The 24,141-nt window shown below is 36.4% G+C and overlaps 1 protein-coding gene across 1 annotated transcript; it reads right to left on the bottom strand.

Annotated features, from left to right (window-relative positions):
• Positions 1-12,233: 12,233 nt before the first annotated feature.
• On the bottom strand, positions 12,234-17,509 carry LOC127660621 (fibroblast growth factor 8). Its single transcript, XM_052150964.1, has 5 exons — positions 16,914-17,509; positions 16,794-16,830; positions 15,731-15,911; positions 14,451-14,557; positions 12,234-13,272 (listed from the first exon to the last, which is right to left on the bottom strand). Exons 1-5 carry the CDS (start codon positions 16,943-16,945, stop codon positions 12,997-12,999), a joined length of 633 nt encoding a protein of 210 aa, XP_052006924.1. The 5' UTR covers positions 16,946-17,509; the 3' UTR covers positions 12,234-12,996.
• Positions 17,510-24,141: the final 6,632 nt, after the last annotated feature.

The raw sequence follows: 24,141 nt of genomic DNA on the forward strand, positions 1-24,141 counted from the left end.
AAGTGAAGCTTTCAAGCAGAGTATAGAGTTAACATACCATCCTCCATCGTGGACTCCAGCCGTGGCTGAGTCCAGGGCATTCTCCCTTCCATTGCTCGCCGTTCTAGATAGCGTCCATTTGGTCGAACCACTTCCACTTTTCCTCGATGGTTCTGTAGTCACATTTAAGTTTTTTTTACTTTTCTCTACACTGATGGTAGGTCCGGTGGTAGTGTCTTGAAAGACACACGAAAATGTCTTGAAAGACATTTTCGTTTTGTTCGTCGCTAACGAGAAGAACGTCTGCACCTCGTTTATTGACCATGGCATGGTGTTGCGCACAGCCATTTCTTTTTACAATTTGAAAGTCGCTTGAGCAAATTATACTGCTATAGCTGTTGCTAACTTTAGAACTGGTGGGTTGATGTTTGATGGTTGAAAATCCAGTGACACTGGTAGTGACAATTCTCTCTGACCAATCAGTGATCTGCAGGGTTTTGATGTCACATTTAGTATCGGCTCGCTTGGAACCTCAACCGAGGTGGTACTAAAAAAAGTACCAGGTACCAGGTACTATCCACCGTGGAAATCCCCCAAAAAGCGAGCAGAGTCGAGTCGAGTCGAGATGTACCGTGCAGTGGAAAAGCCCCATTACAAGGACAGAAAGAGATGTGGAAGACCAGATGTACTACTAAACAAGAGGATAAGAACATCAGAGTCTCTAGTTTGAGAAATAGACACCTCACCTGACAGCTTCATTGAATTCTACCCGCTCAACACCAGTTTAAAGTACAACAGTAAAGAGAAGACTCAGGGGTCCAGGCCTTGTGGGAAGAATTGCAAAGAAAAAGTCACTTTTGAAACCGAAAAACAAAAAGAAAAGGTTAGAGTGGGCAAAGAAACAGACATTAGACAAAAGATAATTGGAAAAGAGTGTTATGGATCTTAACCCCCATTGAGCTTTTGTGGGATCAGCTAGATTGTTAGGTGAATGAGAAGTGCCTGACAAGTGCTACAGGAAGTGTGGGGTGAAATGTCACCTGAGTATCTGGCCAAACTGACAGCAAGAATGCCAAGAATCTGCAAAGCTGTCATTGCTGCACGTGGAGGATTTTTTTTGATGAGAACTCTTTGAAGTAGTTTTAGAAATTCTGAAAAAAATATATATATATTGTAATAGTAATATTTCACGTTATTAATGTCCAATGTGATTAATGATTAATATGATCAGTTGAATGCAACTTTGGTGAATAAAAGTATCAATTTCTTTCCATAAGAGCACGATTTGTATATCATCCCAAACTTTTGGCCACCAGTGTATTTAATAAAATAAATTAAAAAAAAAAATGCAGCATTCCCTATTGTCAAGGAATATGTGGGATGGCAATGTCAATATATCAGGCTATTTTAAAATTGTGATTTTCAGGCTCAGGAATGTCATAAACATTAATAAAATCCTAAATATTCATGAAAATTTTAAGTGAATATAGATTTTTCTTAGTTATGCTCAGCTAAAAACAATATTTCCTCAGCTTGAAATTGGTTCTTTGCTGGTGTAATCTATAAAATGATTGTCAAAATAATTTTGTTTTATAATAAAAAATGGAAAAGACGGCTTTTTCTTGGTACAGAAAAACTGAAACTGGGACAAGAGATATATAGAAGTTTATTTTGTATAGAATTTTTTTTGAGTGTATTAATTTAGTTTGTTGTCACCTCCAACCAAGCCCCAATGTGAACTTGCACAACAGAAAGATAAAATACGTATTTGACATGAATTTATAAAAGATTGAAATAAATGTTACCTTTTTACTCATAGATGTGTGAAAGATTTTATAAGTTCAACTAAAAGACACATTTACCAAACAGTTCAGACACAGAATTCAGGCTTGTTATTATTCGTTTTCTCCTCTCTCTCATCTTTTCTGCCTCTTTAGACTTTATTTCTCTGAAGACATGCTCAGTTGCTTGTGGAATGCAATTTTGTTCTTTTCTTCACTCAGCCTCTCCTCCAATCACTCAACTTGTCCACCCCTCACTATATAGCACATTCAATTGCCTTGATGTTTTTTCTTCTTCCTCTTCTTTTTGCAGGCAAGACTCTTGTAATTGACAGAGGACCCCATCTCATGTAAGCATTCACTACTTGTCATTGTACAACATGTTTTTATATTAGCGCCACAATGGGGCCATTTGATCCTAGGTTATGGTATGTGATTGTCAGTAATGCGAGTACTTGGTGGTTGCCTTTGTTTGAACCAAAGAGGTGGCCTGACCTTAGCCCATTCAGTGTGGTGACCAAGTTACGCAGGCCTCTGTGTTCTTTTACTTTCTCTCTCTCTCCCTTACAGGGCCGAGTTTAGTTCAATGCGCTGTCACAGATATTACCTCTTTTCCAGCCATATACTCTCTTTTTCCCTATTTCTAAAGAAATTTTGGTTCCCAAACCTCAGTCTTAACTTTTTGCCTACAGCAACAGTTGTATTTAGGACTCAACATTAGGAATGATTACAGGGTTCATTATAAATACACTGTTTTGCAAAATTACACTGGTGACTATTATAAACTTGAGTCCCAACAAGCTCATTTTTAAAGCAACTGTGCAATGTAAAGAGATTGCTTTATATATTTAAACTGAACGATAAGCGGCCATTTGTGTCTTAAAGGGAAAGTTTACATAAAAATGAAAATTCTGTCATCATTTACTCACCCTCATTTGTTCCAAACATGTACTACTTTTTTTCTTCTTCCATGGATTGCTTTAATTGCATGTTTTTTAAAGTGAATGGTGACTGATGATATCAGTCCCTAAGATTCTGCCTAAAATCTCCCTTTATATTTCATGAAAGCAATTAAATGTTATGTTTGGGTGAGTAAATGATGACAGAATTTTCTTATAAGGCAAACTATCTGAGTGTGTTTAAAGAATCTTAGAAAGGTACATATCAAAATATCCAGGGTTGGGGAGTAACGGAATACATGTAACAGGATTGCGTATTTACAATACTAAATATTAATAACTGTATTCCAATACAGTTACATTTAAATCTTTGGTAGTCAGTGCATTACAATAAATACAGTTACATTCAAAAAGTAATTTGAGTACTGAAGAAAAGTGCTGGAAAGTGAAAATATGACATCATTGAGAAACTTTCCTTTGGGAGGTATCATGTTTCTGTTAACAAAAAACAGTTAGAAATGCTTTGAAAGATGAAACATATATCCAATATTATACACAATTACTGTGCATGTCTTGTCAATGTTTCTTATGCGGTTAGGGTATTTTTACAAGACATTGTTTAACATTGTATAGAAAGCTACATACAATATATATTTTACCTCATTCTATGAACAGAATCCACATACGACCAGAAAAAGATGTTGTGCAGCAAAAATAGTTAACCTTGTGTAAATTGCCATGTGAACATTTAGCTTTATACTAAGCTAAAATACAATTTCTTGCCTTTACATGCATCAGTTACCAGGTGAGATTATATTTAAAATGAATTCTATGAAGAAAATTCACGTTTGAGCATAACTTCTTTTCTCTACTAAGATTTTAGATATTAGGGCACATTAGTACTACAATACTTTTTTTTTTTCAGAGAATGTATAAAGTACAGTGAAGTGTATTTTCTTACTTTATAAACAAGTAAATAGTCAAAAGAAGTGAAAAAATCTGCCAATGTTGAAAAAGTAATCCCAAATATTTAGATTATGTTACTGACCTTGAGTTATCTAATGGAATATGTTCCAACTGACATTTTACAGCATGTTTTCTGTAATCTGTTGCAGAATACTTAAAAAATGTAACCTTCCCAAACCTGTATATATCCTATGAGCTGGGTATGTAAGTGAGGGCATAATTTATGCATGTCACAAGACGTTTTGATCACCCCCCATCCTCCAATATTCTGATTGGTGGTAGACTGATATGGGTTTATCCCTGTGACATGCACAGAATGGGTGGAGCAGGGGCGCAAGCCTTTTGGTTGTCCAGAAAAAGGCGAGAAATTTAAATAACTAAATTATAAACTACACTCAAAAATAGAGCACGTGCTACAGCAGATCCGGGTGGATTCCAATTGCAAGTGATCGTCCTTATGCCATATACTCACTCCGAAGTGCAGAGTTCTTGAAGTGGGTACTCTGAAGGAAACATGGCATTACTGTATGAAAGTACCCTTCACTAACTGCAGAAGGGCCCTCCGAGAAAAGATTAAATTTCTCACTTTCATTTTGAACGAGCTTTCGAGTGGCATCCCCTCCCATGGCAGTGCCCTTCAAAGAAGCAATAAATGCAGTTTTGAATTCACCCCGGAGCATCGAAGTGGCGTTACCTCAGACAAGTACCAGGTCAGATAAAAAGTCCACTACATGTATTGTGTTTTAAGTTCATCAAAAGAATAATACTTGATTGCTGCAGCATTTCCATCATCTTGTACCTCTATTTTAGACAGATTTATTAATTATAATGGGAGCAGTCGCGACACTCTCAGTGATTTAATTTCAGTTTGTCTTTTATAGAATACTGACATGAACTGAAGAAGCTGTCTGGTTCTGGGTCTGGTTTAGCCAAAGCCAGTTTGGTTTTGTTGAAACTAATCAGCGATTAGACTAATCACTTTCAGAAAAATACCATTAGGCTACCACAGTACCACAGCTCCCTATACGAATATTACGCAGACTGCGTTGGGTACCAACTTCCTAGGGGGGCACCGTTGTACCCTAGGGGGCTCCAATGGCTCCCCATACTCTTGTATGTTATACCAGTGATTATTTTGCAGAGATGGGTCACTTCTATTAAAGTGAATGAGAGAATTTGGAACGCTCAGCCAAGGAGCTCTGAGTCAACGGTCAGTGGATGAAGAAAGGAAGTCCCGCCTCACAGTTTAAAGAGCCAATCACCTTTTTGATACAGACATCAACTGTCAATCAACTCTAGAACATGCATGCGAGTTAGATATACAAGGCAGGAAAATGTAATTTTTTGTGTAATATGAGGTAAAGAATCACAATGTATAATTCCAGTATTGTCATATTTTATTGCTGATTTTAATTATGTACTTTGATCGTAATCATGACCAACCATTTTTGATATTTTGGTCTTTCTTCATTCAAGTAGATTGGAGCTGCATGACTGGAAATACTTGCTAGAAAGATTTTGGTTTTAAGTTATTAAAGGACCCTGTAGCATTTGCGGAACACAGTCGATCGCCTCGTTCTCGCACTTTCTCATCACGCCTTCGCACTGTGCACCAAGTTACCAGGGTAATGCCATGGTACTGAATGATTGATCATGTTCATATTTCATTGTACTGTCATGGTACTCCAAAGTACTTTCAAAAAGTACCATGGGTTTATATGACACATGTCAAAAACATGGCAGACCATGTCTAAAATTAAATAAATATACAAGTGTATTACCATTGTGCTTTTTGTGAGAAATATAACAGTATAGGCTATTATTTGTGATAAAGAAAATAATATATATATATATATATATATATATATATATATATATATATATATATATATATATATATACAGGGTTGGGAGGGTTACTTTTGAAATGTAATCCACTACAGATTACAGAATACATGCTGTAATTTGTAAAAAATTTAGTTAGATTACTCAAGGTCAGTAATGTATTCTAAATATTTTGGATTACTTCTTCAGCACTGGTAAATTTTTTCCTCTTGTTTTGACTATAAAAGGTCTGCCAGTAGAGTAAGACAACATAAACGTGTTAAAAATAAATTATCTGAAAAACCTAAATATCTTATGCAGTGTTGTTTCTAAAAAAAGATAAAAAGATCTTGTTTTAAAGATTTTTTATATTTTTACAGGAAAACAATATATAAATGATTATCAATAATAATATTTTTGCCCTAATATCAAAGGTCTTTCTAGAAAAAAAGAAATTATGATCCAACGTGAATTTTCTTGATAAACGATATGATCGTGGCTGTTAACATGTGCATGTAAAATGGCTAGAAATAGCATTTTATCTTAGCGTAAAGCAGACCATTTACACAATTTTTATTTCTATTTCTTCTGCTCCAAACTTACTTCAAACCTTACTTCTCTGTCTGCTCATATGAATGTAACATCATAAGAAAGTGTTTCACCGCTGTTCAAATGCACTTTGGATCTCATCATTTATACCTATAAATGTTTTCCATCTGAAAGAACTAAATATTAAATGAAACAAATGACAATAAAATACAAAGTAATCTCTTCAGTAATCAAAATACTACTTGAATGTATCTATATTCTAAATACAAATTATTTAAATTGTAACTGTAGTGGTATACAGTTACTTATATTTAGTATTTTAAATACGTAATCCCATTACATGCGTTCTGTTACTCCCCAACCCTGTATATATATATATATATATATATATATATATATATATATATATAGGGCTGTCAATCGATTAACATTTTTAATCGAATTTATTACATGGTGTCACGATTAATCAATCACGATTAATCACATTTAATCGCATATACAAATATTTACTGAGAAAGCCCCTCATATAACAATTATTCAATATATAATGATGCAATAATTATACATAGTTATCTTTAAATATGTATTTAATATATATATTCAGATAATTCAAATGCATTACATTCTTGTGGCAGAAGAGTTCATCATTGATAAGACAACAAAATATATGAATACAGTGTATTGTTTACTACCATATTATTGAATAAAATAATATATAAAGTTCACAGCAATCCATTTCACAAGTGAATTTGTCAATCAGTTTGAAATTTATTATGAGGGCTTGTTTAAGGACCCGTCAATGTACACCTGCATCATACATGCTTTATGTAGCGTCTTGGGTGCGTTGCATCATAAACATAACATTTTTAGGTCACTGTGTCAAGTTAAATATAGTTTAATACTTAGAACACATCTTGAGATCCCTTAGTTTCAATTTGCGCTCCATCGAGTGTTTTGATTGCAAGAACGTAATGTTTGTGTTGTGTGTCTGCTGAAGGGTTGTTTTCTTCACTGTATAAACTGCACGTTGCCCATACAGCTGAAGTTTCACTTGCTGCCCTCTGGAGTAAACAGGTGGTACTACAAGCTTGCATTTCTCAGGAATCTTCCTTATTATGGTATATATATATATATATATATATATATATATATATATATATATACCATATACTGCTGTGATTCGGCCGCAGCAATGAGCAGAGCTGATTTAGGGCCATATAGCATGATTGAGAGTGTGATATTGCTTACATACAACAGTTCAATGAACAAGTAAATTTAAAAAAATTAGGAAAAACTGAGTACGGTCATAAAAAGCATTTGGGCATGGAAATACTTTCGTACGCTTCCGATCAGAATCTGCCGTTGCTGGTTCAAAACAAATGATGTGTCCAAGCCTCTGTTAGTAATTTAAAAATGTCACTTCATAAATAGTATCAAGGCTTGTGCTGTTTCGAACAAGTTATTGGATAAACAAGGACGGAGGGATCTGTGTGTGTGTGTGTGTGAGAGAGAGAGAGAGAGAGAGAGAGAGAGAGAGTGAGACGGAGCTTGTGCAATCACTTGTTGCCGCACCCAAGCAGAGATATAGTCTGCTTTCTGAAGATCAGCTTTCTCAGTGGTAAAATAGACGTCCAAACCGGGTATTCCTCTCTATTTCACAGAAGCCAATGTGCAAGAGTCATTCCCTATAGAAACCGCAATGTCCTCCTCCATTTTAAACATGCCATTTTTTACCCTTTTGCCCCTGTCCATGCTAAGGTTTGTTCACTAAAAGTTTGGTTACATCCTTGCTTAATGAGTTCACCTCTGAAATTCTTCTTCTCTGAATAACTGTCCCAGATACAAGTTCTAAAATATCATGTATGGTTGGCTTTCCAGCTGAATTGACATGAATGAAAGGAAATGAAGAAGGAGGGGGAATCTTCCCTTTTTATCTTTTAGAAGGGTGCAGGGTGCTCTATGTGGCTGGCAAACACATTTAGCCTGTAATTGTTCAGATCATTCAGACAATCAGCCTTAGAAATGCATAGGCAAACAAAAGATTACAGCTTCAATTGGAAAAGTCAACAGTTCTTCCATATGTTCCATATACAAACAGCCAAACTGTTGAGTCCCATCTTCTCTTTGAACAATGTTTGCATGTAAAATGTAAATTTGGCTGCAGGCTTGTGTGCTATATAATAATTGCAAGTGTTTATATTCTGCTTCTTATAGTGATACAATTTTTAAGACAATTAAAAGTTTAGATCTTAAGTTTGAAATGTAAAAGATCAATGCTTTTGCATTTTTGCACACCTTATTGTAATCATCAGCTGGTTAATGAGAGTTTTTGTGCAATTTTTATTCATGCATATTTACTTACAGTTTTTTTAAATACATACTACTCTTCCCAGGTGTAACAAATCTCAAATATACTCTCTAATAAAGTGAATCAGCATATGCAAAGTTTAGCAGCAGATCAGCAGATTATTCCAAAGGTTTAACTTAGAAATTGCTATCAAATAGACTTTGCTTGTTCATTGTGAACCATCCAAATGGGTACTAGAAGAGCACTTGAAGTGGATTTATATGCATCATTTTAAACCATGTTTCCTCCATTGAGCTCCAATTTGCAGGAAGGATTTTATGATCAGGGTTATGTAGAATGTGATGTAAAGGCAGCTTAGAGGTCTGGGTCATCCCATTCTCTCACCCCTGCCATTCTGCCAGTGCAGCAGGGGGCCTTGTACAAGTCTAAATTGCTCCCTAATCAAATTAAGAAGGTAGCCCTGTTTGTTTATCAGGGGTTAAGGATGATGGTTGCAGCTCAATAAAATGGATGAAAGCAGTTTTGCATCCCCTCTTTCTCAGTGAAATTGCTTTCATTTGCATGGCATCACTAGCTGGACAGAAGGTGCGAATTTTCCCACAACCTGCTGGATCCCCTGGGTTTCCTACAACTTTATGGTCATGGAGACAAATTTCAAGGGAAACTGAGGCCTGATAATGCGGAATAGTCGTGGCAAATTATCAAGGTCTGTTAATCAATAGCAGGCATTGTCAATGTGAAAACACAGGGAGTCAATTGTCACTGGTCGTTCTTTCATTTAACACTATGACCAAACTACAAAAGATTCAAATGTTTTATTGTTATTACCGTTATGATAACACTTTAAGGCTGTATACATTAACATTAGATAATGCATTAGGTATCATGAACTAACAATAACCAATACTTATTTTATAGGATGTATTATTCTTAGTTCATGTTAATTTATGAATAAACTCTTGTTCATTGTTAGTTCATAATGCATTAAGGAATGTTGAAGATACAACTTTTAGTGGTAACAATGTAGATGTTTGAATTAACATTAACCAAGATTCACAGATGCTGTTAAGTTATTGTTTGTTAATGTTTATTATTGTGTTTACTAATATTATGTTTATAACATTATTGTAAAGTGTTACCATTATTATTTAGGGACATTTCGGGACATTAAAATGAATAATCCACTCTCAAAACAAGTTAAGCTCAATCAACAGCATTTGTGGCATAATGTTGATTTCTACAATAATTTATTTTGACTTGTTCCTTCTTTTCTAAAAAAAAAAAAAAAGCAATAATCTAAGTTACACTTTAAAAATGTCTGTGATTTTAACGATAAATGTATGTAAAAAATGCTACAGTAAAAAAACTTTAATGGGTAGTTACCTTAACATGTACGGTAAAACAAATTATATAAGAAAATACATCAAATATTGTAATATTGGATGTACAAATTATACTTTTACAGTATAATTAACAGTAAGAATTTATATGATGAAAAATTGTAATTTATACGATAAGCTATTGCTAAAATTATGGTAAAAACAATAATCGGTCGTTCCCAGAAGTCCCTGCATGAACCATCACATTCAATTATATTATATAGGAATAGTTATGTTTCTTATTTCTAATTTAAGTTATTTACATTGGGGTCTTAGGTGTTTATTGCATTATTTTAGTCTCATAAGTGTTACACTGATGGTGTTTTGTTTTGTGTGTCTTTTGTCTTTACATGTGAATTAATTGGTCGGATTTTATAGTTCCAGAATGGTAGTATATTAAGATTATATAATTTAATAATGTAAACAGTAGTGAACCATAACATACACTGGCATCAACATGACAACCCGTATTGCCTGAAAGATGGTCACCATATTTTTTTACGGAAATTTTCTGGCAACCACAGCTGCCATTATTTTTACTGTAAATTTAAAATATATATATTTTTTTACAGTGTACAGTAAGGCACTTCCAACAGAAAGTGAATGGGGCCAATTTTTTGGGAGAATTTAAAGGCAGAAATGTCAAGCATATAGTTTCATAAAAACATGAATTCTTCTGTTTAAGCGGGTCTATTATTTTAGTTCAAGTTGTTTAAATCCTCGTTTTTGCAGGATTACAGGGTTTACAGCATTATGGTGTCATGGCAATGATATAAATGTACACAGAAAAGGTTTGTAAGCGATTTTATCACACTAGTAGAGTCATTTTAACATGCATATTGTTTACATCTTGTGGCTATACTTTTGAAACAGTGAGTATTTTAACGTTTCAGGTTTGTTCAATTTAATTCCATTGTGATTATCTATCTGAAACCCAGATTTGTGCTTTTATTTTTTAAGAAATGGGGGGACAATTTGAAATTAAGTTTTGTGGTAATCAATATAATGCCACAAATGCTACCTATTGAACTTAACTTGAATTGTACGCAGAATATTCCTTAAAACATGTAACAATTTGTTGGCTACGGGTATACACAGAGTTTAATATTGCTGGTATGCCATTTGTTGATGAAGTTACCCAAATCCCTTTTAATAAACTTTGGTTTATCTCTCTTTCTTTCGAATGTCTCTGTTTGTCTGTGTCTTTAACTAAAAAGTTAGTAAAGCATTCAACTTTCGAAGACCAGCCCCTTTATTTAAATTAAGGATTGCATTATAACCTTCAGTCTGCCCTTTTAGTCTATCAGTTTTAGAATCTAGTTGTGCCTTTTTGTCACACAAGTAGCTTGTTTGAAATTTCAAAATCAGTTTTGTCATTAATGTGAATTGGATTGCACTGTTGTCCCAGTGCAGAATGGAACTGGACATGTCTACCTTCTGGAAAGTCAGAGAAACTTTCAGAGGTACTAGCCTTTTTAGGGGTTTGACCTCTGCACCCTGGATGAGCTACTAGCATGAGGCCGAACACATGGCATAGTGCACCATAAAAAAACTATTCCAGCCTTCACTAATATAGCTGTGTTACACATTTTTAAGTGATGCATGACTTCTGTCATGCCAGCACCAATTACAGGATGATTTTTGACTGAAAAATTAAACATTTTATGATGCAATTAATTTGATTAACAAGGGATAGGAAAATCTTTAAGAAACTGCCAGTTGGGTCCATATTTCTTCTTCTGATCATAATTTATGTAGCATTATAACTGCAGTAATGTGTATCTTAGAAGAGTCATTAATAATCTTAAACCTCTCTCCTCACAGGCATGAAGGTGATAGTGATCTCAGACCACAAATCCCTGTGCGCATTTTCTCACTTGATGTTACCCTCTGATCTTGGCTTTCGGCTCCTTGGAACCCCATCAGCAAACACACACACCACCCTGCTCGGACAAAACAGATACCCCTCCGATCAGATTAAGCTACAGGGAGTTAAAAGTCTGAGATTAAACAAAAACACCTGACTGAGGGTGAGGAGCCATGGCCGAGAAGCCGCAGTGTGTCCAGTTCAACCAGAGGAGAGACCAAACAGTGAAGCCCCCCTAGAGGGACAGTCCTACTGAGCTGTTGACCCGAGATGTGCCATTCCAGACATTCTGGGGGGTGAGAGTGAGGATCTCCATCTCACTCTGTACTGGTCACTAACCAGAAGGGTTACGCAAACAATGGTGGTATTTATTATGATGTAATTACATAATGACAAGTTGTTTCATTCAAAGTCCTCACTTGCCTAAGTTTCTATGGATGAGGCCATTCAATCAGCTATTAAACAATTCTAGAAGACACATCAGCTGAATGCATCCTTTGGCAATGTCAAATAGGTCTGAAACATAATATATATATATATATATATATATATAAATTCTTTAAAGATGCAGTGGAATGTTATTCAAATTAATTTTGCTTATCAGGATTGTGGATTGAAATCCATTAAGCAAGAAGAAACAACATAAGAGACAAAAGAGAATCTGAGCATCAGTATCCTAAGGTAAATTTATTACACGTTTTAAATAAATATTTCCATCATTCAAAGTATTTTACACATCCTCAAATAAAAATATATTTATATTTGTATAAAAAACAGACAAACAAAATGCAAAAACGACAAAAGCTTTTCCTACAGTTTCATACAATACATTAATACACCTTGGAAATATACAGTTTAAACAACGGTAGGAAACATGTGATAATCAAAATATAGCTGCCACATTTAAATGTGTATTTAAAGCTCTGTTTGCTTTAACCATGTTTTATCTCTAGAGAGTTCCAGGATCAAGAACCAGAGAGGTTACAGAGATGAGCTGGGTATCTTAACGCTGGGTGGTCGAGAGGTGCCCGGGCTGACTGTGTAACCGAATACAGCCTTCTGTTGTCAGTGCATTCTCTCAGGCCCTTCAAGTCCCCTTGAGCAGCAATACAAAGAGTTATAAATTACTCTAACACATCCAAATCAAATGAAACATAACCAGAAAACGAGAGAAAGATGGGTGAAATCCACACACTACTAAGTCATGTCCCGTGCTTCCCTTTCTATACTTTTACACAGGTCAGTACTAAAAGTCAGGGTACAAAAATAGATTTCTTGTGATGTTTGTTTTTTTTTTGTTTTCTTTTGAAAATTCTTAAAAAACTAAAGTTTAGGTATATTGTTGCTCAGTACCAAAAAATGTCTTTAGGAGTCCACAAGAGGAGTCTGTTCATTGTTTGAGAATGCAATTGCTGTCTCTCACTCTTTTTCTCCTGCTTCGCTCTTCAACGCTCTCCTGAGTAGTGGGTCCGTTTAGTCCGTCTGTTGAAAGGGTAGTTGATAAAATCAAAGGGCCTGTGCTCTGCGATTTGGTGTCCCCTGGGCAGCCTCTTCATGAAGTGGACTTCCCGCTGGTGTTGCCTGGTTTTGGAGCCCTTGCGGGGTCTGCCTTTGCGTGTAAAGGCCATGTACCAGCCTTCATACTTCACATTCTGTAGAGCTGTGTAGTTGTTCTCCAGTACTATCTCTGTGAAAATGCAGTCTTTCCCATGACCATTTTTCTGTAAAGACAAGACAAAGATCAAATTTTAGCTACCGAGATAAGGATTTTTTTTTTTAATTATTATTATTATTTTTATTATTGGTGAGAAATATGAGGCTTATTAAAACATATTTGGATAAATGTCTGTTCCAGTGTACATAGGGCTTCCCTACACACATGCAGCATGTGCTTAAGTCATTATGATCCAAGATCAAGAGGGAGAAATGACCACAGAAATCACCAGTGCGGATTCATCCCATGAGATAAATCATTACCTTCCATTTGCATTAATGCCTTAAGTTAAAATCTTTAACAGACATTACCTCGAGAATGTTGAATCCAGAACATATTCCATTAATATACTAATAAACAATATAAATAACTCATTAATGTGCATTCAGGAAAATAGGAATCTTATTTGGAAGAAGATTCTTGCACATGGTTAAATAACTCCCTTGCCTTTCTTATTTTGCCTCTAACATAGGCATTGCATCCTCTTATTCTCATAACAATGGGACCTTTAGATGTTATCTGGCCAATGCAATGGTACAAAATGCAGTAATGAGCCAAACCAGGAGTCCAAACCTTTCCCCAACCTCTTAACAAAATGGCCTGTTAAAAATCTCAGATCCAAAACAGAAAAAAAGTTTGCCTATCAACCAATAAAAAACAACAACATAAAAAACTCTCATGCAGGCTGTCGTTGGGTGGCCAGTATGTCAGATAGCATAAGATCACGGGTGCCAAGCAGATGGTCCACCTGGCAGGGTGCTGGGAGGTGGGGGCCGAACCACCGTCCCACTTTATTACCATTCACAGCAAGGAGAAGGCACAAATCCACATTGGAACAAGAGTAGCCAGCTAAAAAAGGAAGAATGATCCTATTCTTCACACTCGATTTTACCGATTGCATCAATAGGGAAAAGTCTGGTACCCACTAACCAACAAAAACATGTTTTGACAAATGCTCATTTGATTTCCTGAAATTTCACCTTGATAAGGATGATATTGGAGATCTGCAAGCAAATAAGGTTGTCTATGTGACTATTCGAGTGATGTTAATCAATTGTAAATTAGATTTCTGAATTATCCCTAAAGATTTCTTCGCAACCAAACCAACAAAAATCAGTGATGCATATACTGTTTATGTAATAGAATATGTACTCCAGTAGGAAAATGATTATCCTTTTCTCATACCTTCCCAATCAGCTTCCCCCTTCTGTTCATACAGATGTAGAAGCCTGTTTCAGCTCCTTTAATTCGAACTCGACTCCCAAATGTGTCTGTCTCCACTATTAGCTTGGCTGTAGAAAGAAAAGATCAAAATGATCAGATGCTGTGACATAGAAATATGTGCACTACCTGACATTTAACCTTTAATATGAGTACATAAACAATATTTAAATTGCTATCACTTGCCATTCACATACCAACAAGCTGAAAAGAGGAAATAAATGTTTAATATTTCATGGACACTTTCATGGAAGGCAGGTTTAAATGTAATAGAATGGATTTATACTAACAGTTCAATAAGGCTTTTGATAAGAACATTTAAGGAGTGTTAGCTGGAAAACTCAGCTTTCCATGATGTATGTTTTCCATGCCAAGAACTTGCACTTGCAACCCTTCTCTGATTCAGCCCCCATACCATGAGTGATCATAAAGAGCTATGGTTCAAATGAAGGGGGTCAGATAACGTGCTGGTGAAGAGCATAACCACAAGCCCAGAGCTGGAGCAAGGCACTGGCCTGATCTAACAGCCCTGCTGTCTCTACAACATGCTCAGGTGACATGGATGTCACCAAAGCCATGCAGGGCTGGAGCCAACCTTCTAAAAATACCACAACAGAGCCGATAATTATTGGGCTTTTATGTGGTGGAACCACATAATAGAGAGCTACAAATAAGAGAGATTATCTAAGTGAGGTGGAGTAAAACAGTATATTTTCAATTGAAATCAATTGTTTTATATTGTTCATAATGTTTATCTATATGAAAATGAATTGTTACAAAATCTATAGATGTTTCATAGAATAATAAATGTTTTAACGGTTTACAGATCTATGTCAACCGTAGTGAATGTCCGTATAAGCAAACGTAAGGGTCAGAATTCGGCTAGACATATTTTCATCTTGAAACTGGACGGGAAAGTAGGGGAACGTTCTTAAGGAAATGTTCAGAAGGTTGAAGTAAGATGAGTTCTAATGGCTCTTCCAGACCCGCGAGTCTCTCTAGAGAATCGCCTTCAACAATCTACAATCCATTTAACATTTTTTTTGCACTCCACTGCTTTTTTAACTCAACGAATGACCAGATGCCCACTATATCACATATATCCACAAATAAAGAGGCAAAAGCCTTTTTAAACAATGTTTCCAATGTGCAAAGAATTGCATAACAAAAATTGGCTAATGGAAAACGTATCATCCCATCACAACAGGGTGTTTGTGTAATATAAATAAGGAGGATGCTCTTACCATGAACGTCACCATCTTCGGCCATGGCGTTGATTTTCTTGTTTGCCAAAACTTGCACATGCTTTCCACTGGTTCGACTGTAAAGCTGGTAGGTCCGGATTAGTCTACGGCTGACCCGGTCAGTCACCTTACTTTGCTCACTCACATGCTGTGTAAAATTAGGCGGGGACTGAATGGTTACCTGTCAGAAATTAAATACCATAAAATCAATACCTGCAGAAATTGTATCATCATTCGTGGATATGGGCCTATAAATTATGCTATACCCTCCGTATAACCAGAAATTAGACATTAATGCTTTCGAAGGCATTAATAACCTATTCGTTTAATACCAAAAGAAAGCGCTTGACATTTTTAATTAACGAGAATTTTGTATTGCGTTGACAAGTGTCAATAAGGGCTTAAATTATTTATTTTTTTGTGCAAAAAAACAAAATTTTCTACCAAAACTGTTCTAAACGTGCAGCCCTCTCTCTTATTGACGCCTATGATTTATTTAAAGCGCAGAGGACATGTCTATAAATGTTTAGTGCCTTTTATGTTATTATGTCCCCACGACATCTTTCATCACTGACTCAACACTGGCATAGGCTACTTCACGCGCTCATGCCCACGCACCCTGTGCCAATATGTTAGTGTTACCTGCCAGGTTACTGCGCCTACTGTGATACCCATCTGATAAGAACGTGTAACACAACACTTCTCACTATTTAGTGCATCTTAAATTAACTGTTTGTTTTTCATTCATACATACAAATATACATACGTATATTTATATAAGCTACAGAACAACATAGTCTTTTGCATAATATAAACTAGCGACATCTAATTTATAGGCTATGTGACCAAAGCACTTTTGCGAACGCATTCTATTTATTAAATAATCTTAACATAAAATAGAGAGAGAGAAATCGAGAGAAAATAGGGGTTTGGAGTACCAGTATTTTATAGTTTTCGATCTCTAGTAATAAATGCAATTGAAATAGTTTAAGATGGATCTAAATAAAACAATAATACATCAACATATCAAGTTGTAAAAGTAATAAGAATATTTTGCACATACCTGAGCATAGTAGCAAAACGCAAAGAGGTGAAGAAATCTGCAAAGAGAACAAAACTTACATTAGTCTTTTGAAATCAAAGCAAATAGTTAATGCGTGAAAATAAAAGGAAATATACTCACAGATAACTCAGTCGTGATGGAATGAGTCTCATGTTGCTAGAGGGGACGGGCCTCAGCGGAAAAAAAAATTACCGGAGCAAATTTATGCAATTTGCGGAGATTTTAAAAAACAGGTTTCCCAGTTGAAATGTACCAAGTCCCGCGTTGGCATCCAAATTGTCTCTCGCAACATATGATGAGCAGATCAACTGGCAAAATAAAATTAAAAAATTTAAAAAAATCTGCTCGGAAATTGGGGCAAAACGCCGACTCTATAGATTGACACCACTGACAAGTAAAAACAGTAACTGGATTTCCTTCATGAGAACAAGAATAACGAATAAGTGCACTTCACGCAACACTTAGAGCATTTAAAACTTAATAGTTTTCAAGTTTTACCGAAAGAGCTGTAGATGCACCTATAATGCAGACTTAAAAAAGAAAACCCAAAGTCCTATGCTGACCAGATAAAGGTGAGCACTGTCTATTAGTAGCGCAATAGAAGTAGATCCAACGGGGAATCCTTTGACGTTTGATCCACGCGTGTCCCCTTGATCATTCAGTCTGACTCCTGAGTGAACGTCAGTCAGAGTAGGCAGGACAGTGAATCTCTTGCCGTGCTGATGATCTTTCTTCAAGACACAGTGCTGCTGGACTGGCTATCCTCTTATTCCCTCCTCTCTTCCCATTGCCAGTCAGTCTCCAATGTCAATCCCGTTCGCGCTTACAACCCTGGTTAAAATGTTAGGGTTGGTCCTGGAGGAACAAGCCCCCTTTTGAATAGAACAAAAGCAGGAGACAATTCACCACCCACCCACCCATTTTTAAAATATGCCTGCCTTCACCTGAGTCCATAAGTACTCAGAGGAGTTTAGAACCATGCAGTTATTCATAAATTCACAGAGCAATAAAATGTAGGCTACGTTCTTTACAATAAGCACTAGAATTTCAATGACTTCACAGACTGGCAGAACACTTAGGCCCATTATCATTCATAAAATGTGTAAAAAAAAAAAAAAAAAAAAGGTCAAGCCTTCAATTAACAAACATCAAGAAAAAGTTGTTAATTCTGATTTCAAAACTGAAACCGATGCTATTATGCAATGCCGCAGACTGCAGAACTGGTTTACTTGTGAATTGTGTATTGCAAAAGGAAAGTGTGAGACATATTAAAAGGATTACAGACGATTAGAGTTTTTTTCTTTCCCTTCTAAACATCACAGGAATATCACAGGTGTGAAGTGTCTCATTTCTCTTCATGCACTGACAATCTCACAGAAAAGTATGTAAAAAAGTTTCATGTCATGACTCTGACATTGAATGAATATGCCACTTCATGGTCCCTTTAGGGGGATTATATATATATATATATATTAATACCAGTTAGCCAAAGATAATGCAACTTTAATGTAATTATTGTTAACTCAGCTCCAAACAAAATAGCCTATTTGAGATCTGCAACCATATTATAGACAGAGCATTTAGTTAAGCCAATCAATCTATTTCTAATTGAACTAATTAAACGCCAAAATAACCCAACCCCACCCTCCATTATGTTACTTTTCAAAAACTACATCAGAGAATTCAGAGGCGTTCTGATGCCCCATCAATCAGAATAGATCTCCGCTTTTTTGCGATGTGCGGGTTTTTAATTGGTTAAATACCTTCTAGCCGACGCCCGTCATGCAATCTGAAATGTTGCAGATTCAAAGACTTTTAAGTGCAAGCAAAACTTATTTGATCAATGAATTAAAATATCACAAACAAATGAATGGCATGACCTCAGAGCGCTCATAATAAATATATTTGTTCGAGCTGTCACCTTCTACCACAAAGAAACGTCTTAATGATACTACTTAATGGACCTCGACAAACTCTTTAACCACTAATTTGAAGAATATGACTTCTGAAACATCCCATGCAACAAACATTTGTAGGCAACCACGGGGGGCGCCACTCAGAACTGTTACAAGTGCAAGGGATGCACTTATATTGGCCCACAAAAAAATTAAAATAAATAATGCACAAATTCTGTAAGGACTCGTTTATTTTTTATTTTCATACCTCGTCCTGCAGTTAAGGTGTTTTTATGTTTCATATTTAGCTTAAACATGCAATTGATATATAAAACTGCTAAATATTGTTTCATAAACTTTTGTTTGTTTTGATTTTTAGATGGCCTCAATTTATTCTATTTATACCTTTTAACACTTCTGCTCTAACGTAATAACATATGGTACTGTGCAAAAGTTGAACATTACTATATATATATATATGATAGCACTTGTGAAACACTTTGCATCATGAGGATTTCTTAAAGAATAATGCCATAAATAGTTTTAATTTATCAGTTGACATCATACAAAGTCCAGTAAACTGTTTGGGAGTCTAGATTTTATATTTCCTATTGACACACTAAAGCTGAAGTTATAAATAACCATCTGAAGACAAATGTTTTTGTGAAACATCTTATGTGTCTAAGATCTTTGCACAGTACTCTCTCTCTCTCTCTCTCTCTCTCTCTCTCTCTCTCTCTCTCTCTCTCTCTCTCTCTCTCTCTCTCTCTATATATCTGTATATATATATATATATATATATATATATCATATGTGTATTTTCTGAATAACCAACAACATTTCTTTACAGGTTTCTTTTAATGAAAAGAGAATGAGCAACTGACTATGGTTGAGTCAAATAACTGGTGATATGTCTGCTTTTGAGTGTGCACACTTGTGGCATGCCTTCCTCTGGACTTTGAATGTTTTTTGTTTGTTTTTTTTTTGTATAATTTGGTGCTTGGTGTTTAAGTGGACCAAATGACCAATATTAGTTGACCATTGAAAAAGTCAACCATCTCATTCCATGGCTGAGTACTTCTGCATTGCCTGAGGCAGAGCTGGGCTCCTGGTTAACTCTGTATCTAACTCTCTGTTGCTTATTGCTTAATCAACTACAGGATGACTAATCTGAGGATGAGCTGCTGTCAACCTACTGAACAACCGCTACACAAAGAGGCCAATTTTAGGAGGTACAATTTTGGGGTGAGAGTTCATGTGTTCTATGCCGATGCATATTCATGCACCCATTCACAAAAAAAAAAAAAAAAAAAAAACCCACTAACAAACAAATAAAGTCCTCAAGTCTGTGCACTTTGCAGAAGCTTTTTTAAATATCTAATTTTTATGTGTTACAAGGATTTCATTTGAGGTATTTCAATGGTGTAATCGCAGTTAAACCAGCTCAAGATGACAGTAATTAAATCTAAATTGGATTTTAACATCCCTGGTGCAAGGCGACTGCCAACAATTTGGTTAATAGTTACCTTCTCATTTTAAATGTGCAACATAAACTAGCACTTTTCTGATTAGTAAAATTTTTCTGAAACAATTATAAAAGTGATTCTGCCCTCAAAAGTTTTAATGTATCTATTTTGATACATAAGATGTGTGCAGGGAGAGAGAGAGAGAGAGAGAGAGAGAGGAGAGAAGGGAGGGGGTGTAGAGAGAAAGAGAGAGTGAGGCAGACACACAGACTTGCGGAGGACAGAATGGCACTCCTGGAAAGCACATAGCTTTCCTGAAGTGTTGACAACCATGTCTGATGTGGGCAAGGTGCCAGAGTGGAATTACTGACATAACTGAAATTTTTTCAGACTTGATGGCAGTTATGTAGTGGTACAACATTTTGCCATTGTTACATGTGCATTTCTTTTCATGTTTTAATGGAATTTTAAAAAGGAAGAAACAGGGGAGGAAATGGTGTGGGATATGTTTGAAAAAACACATTACAAGATTGATATTTCAGAATAAAAAATTATTAAATCTCATATATTTAAGTTTAAGTTTATTTATGTCAGGAATGATCTCACTGAATAAGGCTTGTGTTGTAGACAAAGTATATGTCTTTGCAAGAGAAACTAGTAAAGATATGTTTTGCCATAATTTATTTGTAATATTAGAACAACAAGGGTCTAGAACAACAAGTTACATTAAGGGTGAAGAGAATGAAAGTAATTAAAACAGTAAAAAGGAGAGAAAGAAGGGAGTGTGAGGGTGAAAGGAAGAGTGTCAGAGCTGTAGTTTAGACTTATATAAAAAGATAGAGAAGGAGGGAAAGAAAAAGCAGAGAAGAGAGAGAGAAGCAGGGGGCTGAGTCAGAGAACCCCATGCGGTGGTTGGGATGGCTGTCGATGCTCCTGGGGTTAAGAGGAGGGCAGGCAGGCCCTGTGCCTGGCTGCAGGGAGCAGGCTGCCTGCTGTGTACCTCTGGGGCCTGATGGATCTTCCAGAGGGACCGAGAACAGTGCAGGAGGGGCCGAGGGGTGGATGAGAGGCTCCCTGCACTGGGGCCCTGTGCTTGTCAGTCCACCCGCATTCAGCCACGTCACTGATGACACTGGACGCCTGTCTCGCCTCATCCCTCGCCATGGTAATGCACGACAGCTTACAGTGAGATTCATCACAGAGGCCTTACTGAGTGGGGCAAGAAAACCAGCAAGACAAAACACACCACAGGGAAGAACACTCATTTGAGTACCAATACCACTCCGCAGTGATTGAGAGGTGGCAGCATTGTTCCCACTTTTAAAGTGTCTTTTCAGAGGGACTCAGAGTGATGGACAGGCGTCACAGCAACACACACCGGCAGAACAAACCAAGAGTGAGGGACATGTTAATTGGAGGGAGGGAAGGAAATGGATAAGCAAACATACTAATGGTGAGGAACCTCGACAGCAGAGCCACAGATTAGTTCAGTATGCAAAGAATGTAATTGGGCCAACACAAGCTAATGATCTCCAAAGACTAATGTCATAGTGATTGCATTCTACAGAGTCGGTCACATATGTTTGTGTGTGGGTCTGTTTGTGTCGGTGGCCTCTTACTGCACACGATGGGTTAAAGTACAAATACACAACCCCCCCCCCCATTATTTGAATAAAATGTGATATTATTCAAATAATGAATAATGTAGAATTAGAGCAACTAGTTGAATGGCAAATCTAATAAGTGCTCAAAATATGGCACACTATTTAAAAATACACCATGTCATAAAAACTGTGAAGTTACTCTAATAACTTTTGAACCATTTTCATAGTCTGACTTGTTAAACGCATAGCTTCTTAAATATATATCCATATGTAGAAAGGCTTTTCACTGGCAACTGCTTATGAAAATCTCTACCTACAGATTATTTCCATACTTAAAGCCAGTGGTAGTTTCACAGTCCCGCTGGGTTTGACCCGATAGGTGTTTTTTCTCATTGAACATATGTTAGTAATATATATTCCATATGAACATGTTGAACGATGTGGTTTCAGCATTTAGCAGTCATACTTCCCACTCATACTGGTTTTGTCACTGGTCACTCATTGATGCGCATCAAGTCATGAGGACTACTGCAGGTCCAATCCACTGCCTGGACTGTCCACACTATAATACTGTAACATCTTTTTCCACTTGTATTTAACAGACTTCCACTTCTTTTTTTTGCACTGCATGCCACTTTAAATGTGCTTTCTGTAACAGAGAGCTGTACTGTGGGGTCCTGGGGCTTATGTCTGGGGTGATTGGAGTTTGGCGGCCGCTTTCAAAACCATCCGCCGGGCTGAGCTGCAGGTAGCATTGGCTCCTGGGTGGTACTTTAAAGAGCTGCGTCATGCCCTGTTTGAGGGCCTGGGTCAGCAGAGAGCTGAAGGTCAACAGTCATCCAAAGACCAGGTTTTGGTTGCCAATGGACACACAAACTGACGGGAGCTGTTGAACATTTTATTCCCCGGAACAGCTGAACTCATATAAAGATTTAGACCAAAAAGCTCACCCAAAAATGAAATTTGTTTCATCATCTACCTTATTTCACAAACCCGTCTGATTTTCTTTCTTCTATGGAAAACCAAAGGAGATTTTAAGCAGAATGCTAGGGTATGACAGTCTTAGTCGTTATTCAGTTTCTTTTATTGGAAAAAGAGCACCATCAACATTCTTCAAAATCTGTTATCTTGTACTTCACAGAAGAAAAAGTAATATTGGTTTGGAACAACATGATGGTGAGTGTATGATGACATAATTTTCATCTTTATGATTTCAACCTGAATAATTAACTTTAACCAAAATTCACATTTTCAGTGTAGTATGCATTTATTTTGTAATAATTGTGTGTTCAGTGACATGCTTAAAGGGATTGTTCACCCAAAAATGAAAATTCTCTTATCATTTATTCACCCTCATGCCATCCCAGATGTGTATGACTTTCTTTCTTTTGCAGTACACAAACCAAGCAAAGTTCTGTTCACCATTCACTTGCATTGTATGGACCTACAGAGCTGAGATATTCTTCTAAAAATCTTTGCTTGTGTTCTGCAGAAGAAAGAAAGTCATAAACATCTGGAATGGCATGAGGGTGAGTAAATTATGAGAGAATTTTCATTTTTGGGGGAACTATCCCTTTAAGCATGTCACTAAACACACATTGATTTAATAATTTTTTTAAACAAAACAAACTCATACTACACTGAAAATGTGATTTTGGTGATTATTCAGGTTGAAATCTTAAAGATGAAAATGAAAATTCTGTCATCATACACTCACCGTCATGTTGTTCCAATTGTAGTGAGATATACTTATTCATTTCACTGAATTTAGTGAATTTACTATATTTTAGTCTTCAAAATAGAACTGACAACTCTATTCTGCTGTTCTGTATATGTGCAAAAAACAAAAGAAGAAAAAAAAAAAAAGCTATGCTTCCCCTGTTGCTATTTCATTATTTTTCACACGCCTGGTGCTTGTGTCTGGCCTCCATTTGTGAGAAAGTTGCATTGGACTCATTCCAAGCATTGCCCTGTTCCCAGCACATTCAAGTTCTTCATCTACCATCCATTCCCCCTGCCCTCCACATGGACTGCTTTTTACATCTTTGTTCTGCTATTACAATACACGATCAGCACACACACACATAACAAAGCATAGAGGCTGTAAAAGCACCGGCGGGTCACTGCTGCTTGATATTAGCCGAGAGAAGTGACTGAATGTCTGAAATGCGTAAGAACAGGCTAAATTTATAGCGACATAACCGCTCAAGCTTAATCTAGACATAAAACGACACACTCTGCCACAGGAGAGTAAGGATTCAGGTAAACTGTTCAGGCAAAGCTGACGCCCGCTCTTTCTGTAGCCAAAGAGGGGTAAAAGCGTGGGAAATAGTTTCTGGCTAGCTGGCAAATGCCACTGTGGAGCCTTGCGTAGGTTTAAAGT

Source organism: Xyrauchen texanus, chromosome 20 (assembly GCF_025860055.1).
Source record: "Xyrauchen texanus isolate HMW12.3.18 chromosome 20, RBS_HiC_50CHRs, whole genome shotgun sequence".
Classification (NCBI taxonomy): domain Eukaryota; kingdom Metazoa; phylum Chordata; class Actinopteri; order Cypriniformes; family Catostomidae; genus Xyrauchen; species Xyrauchen texanus.

Excerpts from the sequence above, each read along its gene's own strand:
- LOC127660621 (XM_052150964.1), bottom strand. The coding sequence starts at position 16,945 with ATGAGACTCATTCCATCACGACTGAGTTATCT. Across the intron at positions 16,831-16,913 it reads CCATCACGACTGAGTTATCT|ATTTCTTCACCTCTTTGCGT; the intron begins GTGAGTATATTT and ends TTCTCTTTGCAG. Across the intron at positions 13,273-14,450 it reads GGGGGAAGCTGATTGGGAAG|AAAAATGGTCATGGGAAAGA; the intron begins GTATGAGAAAAG and ends TTGTCTTTACAG.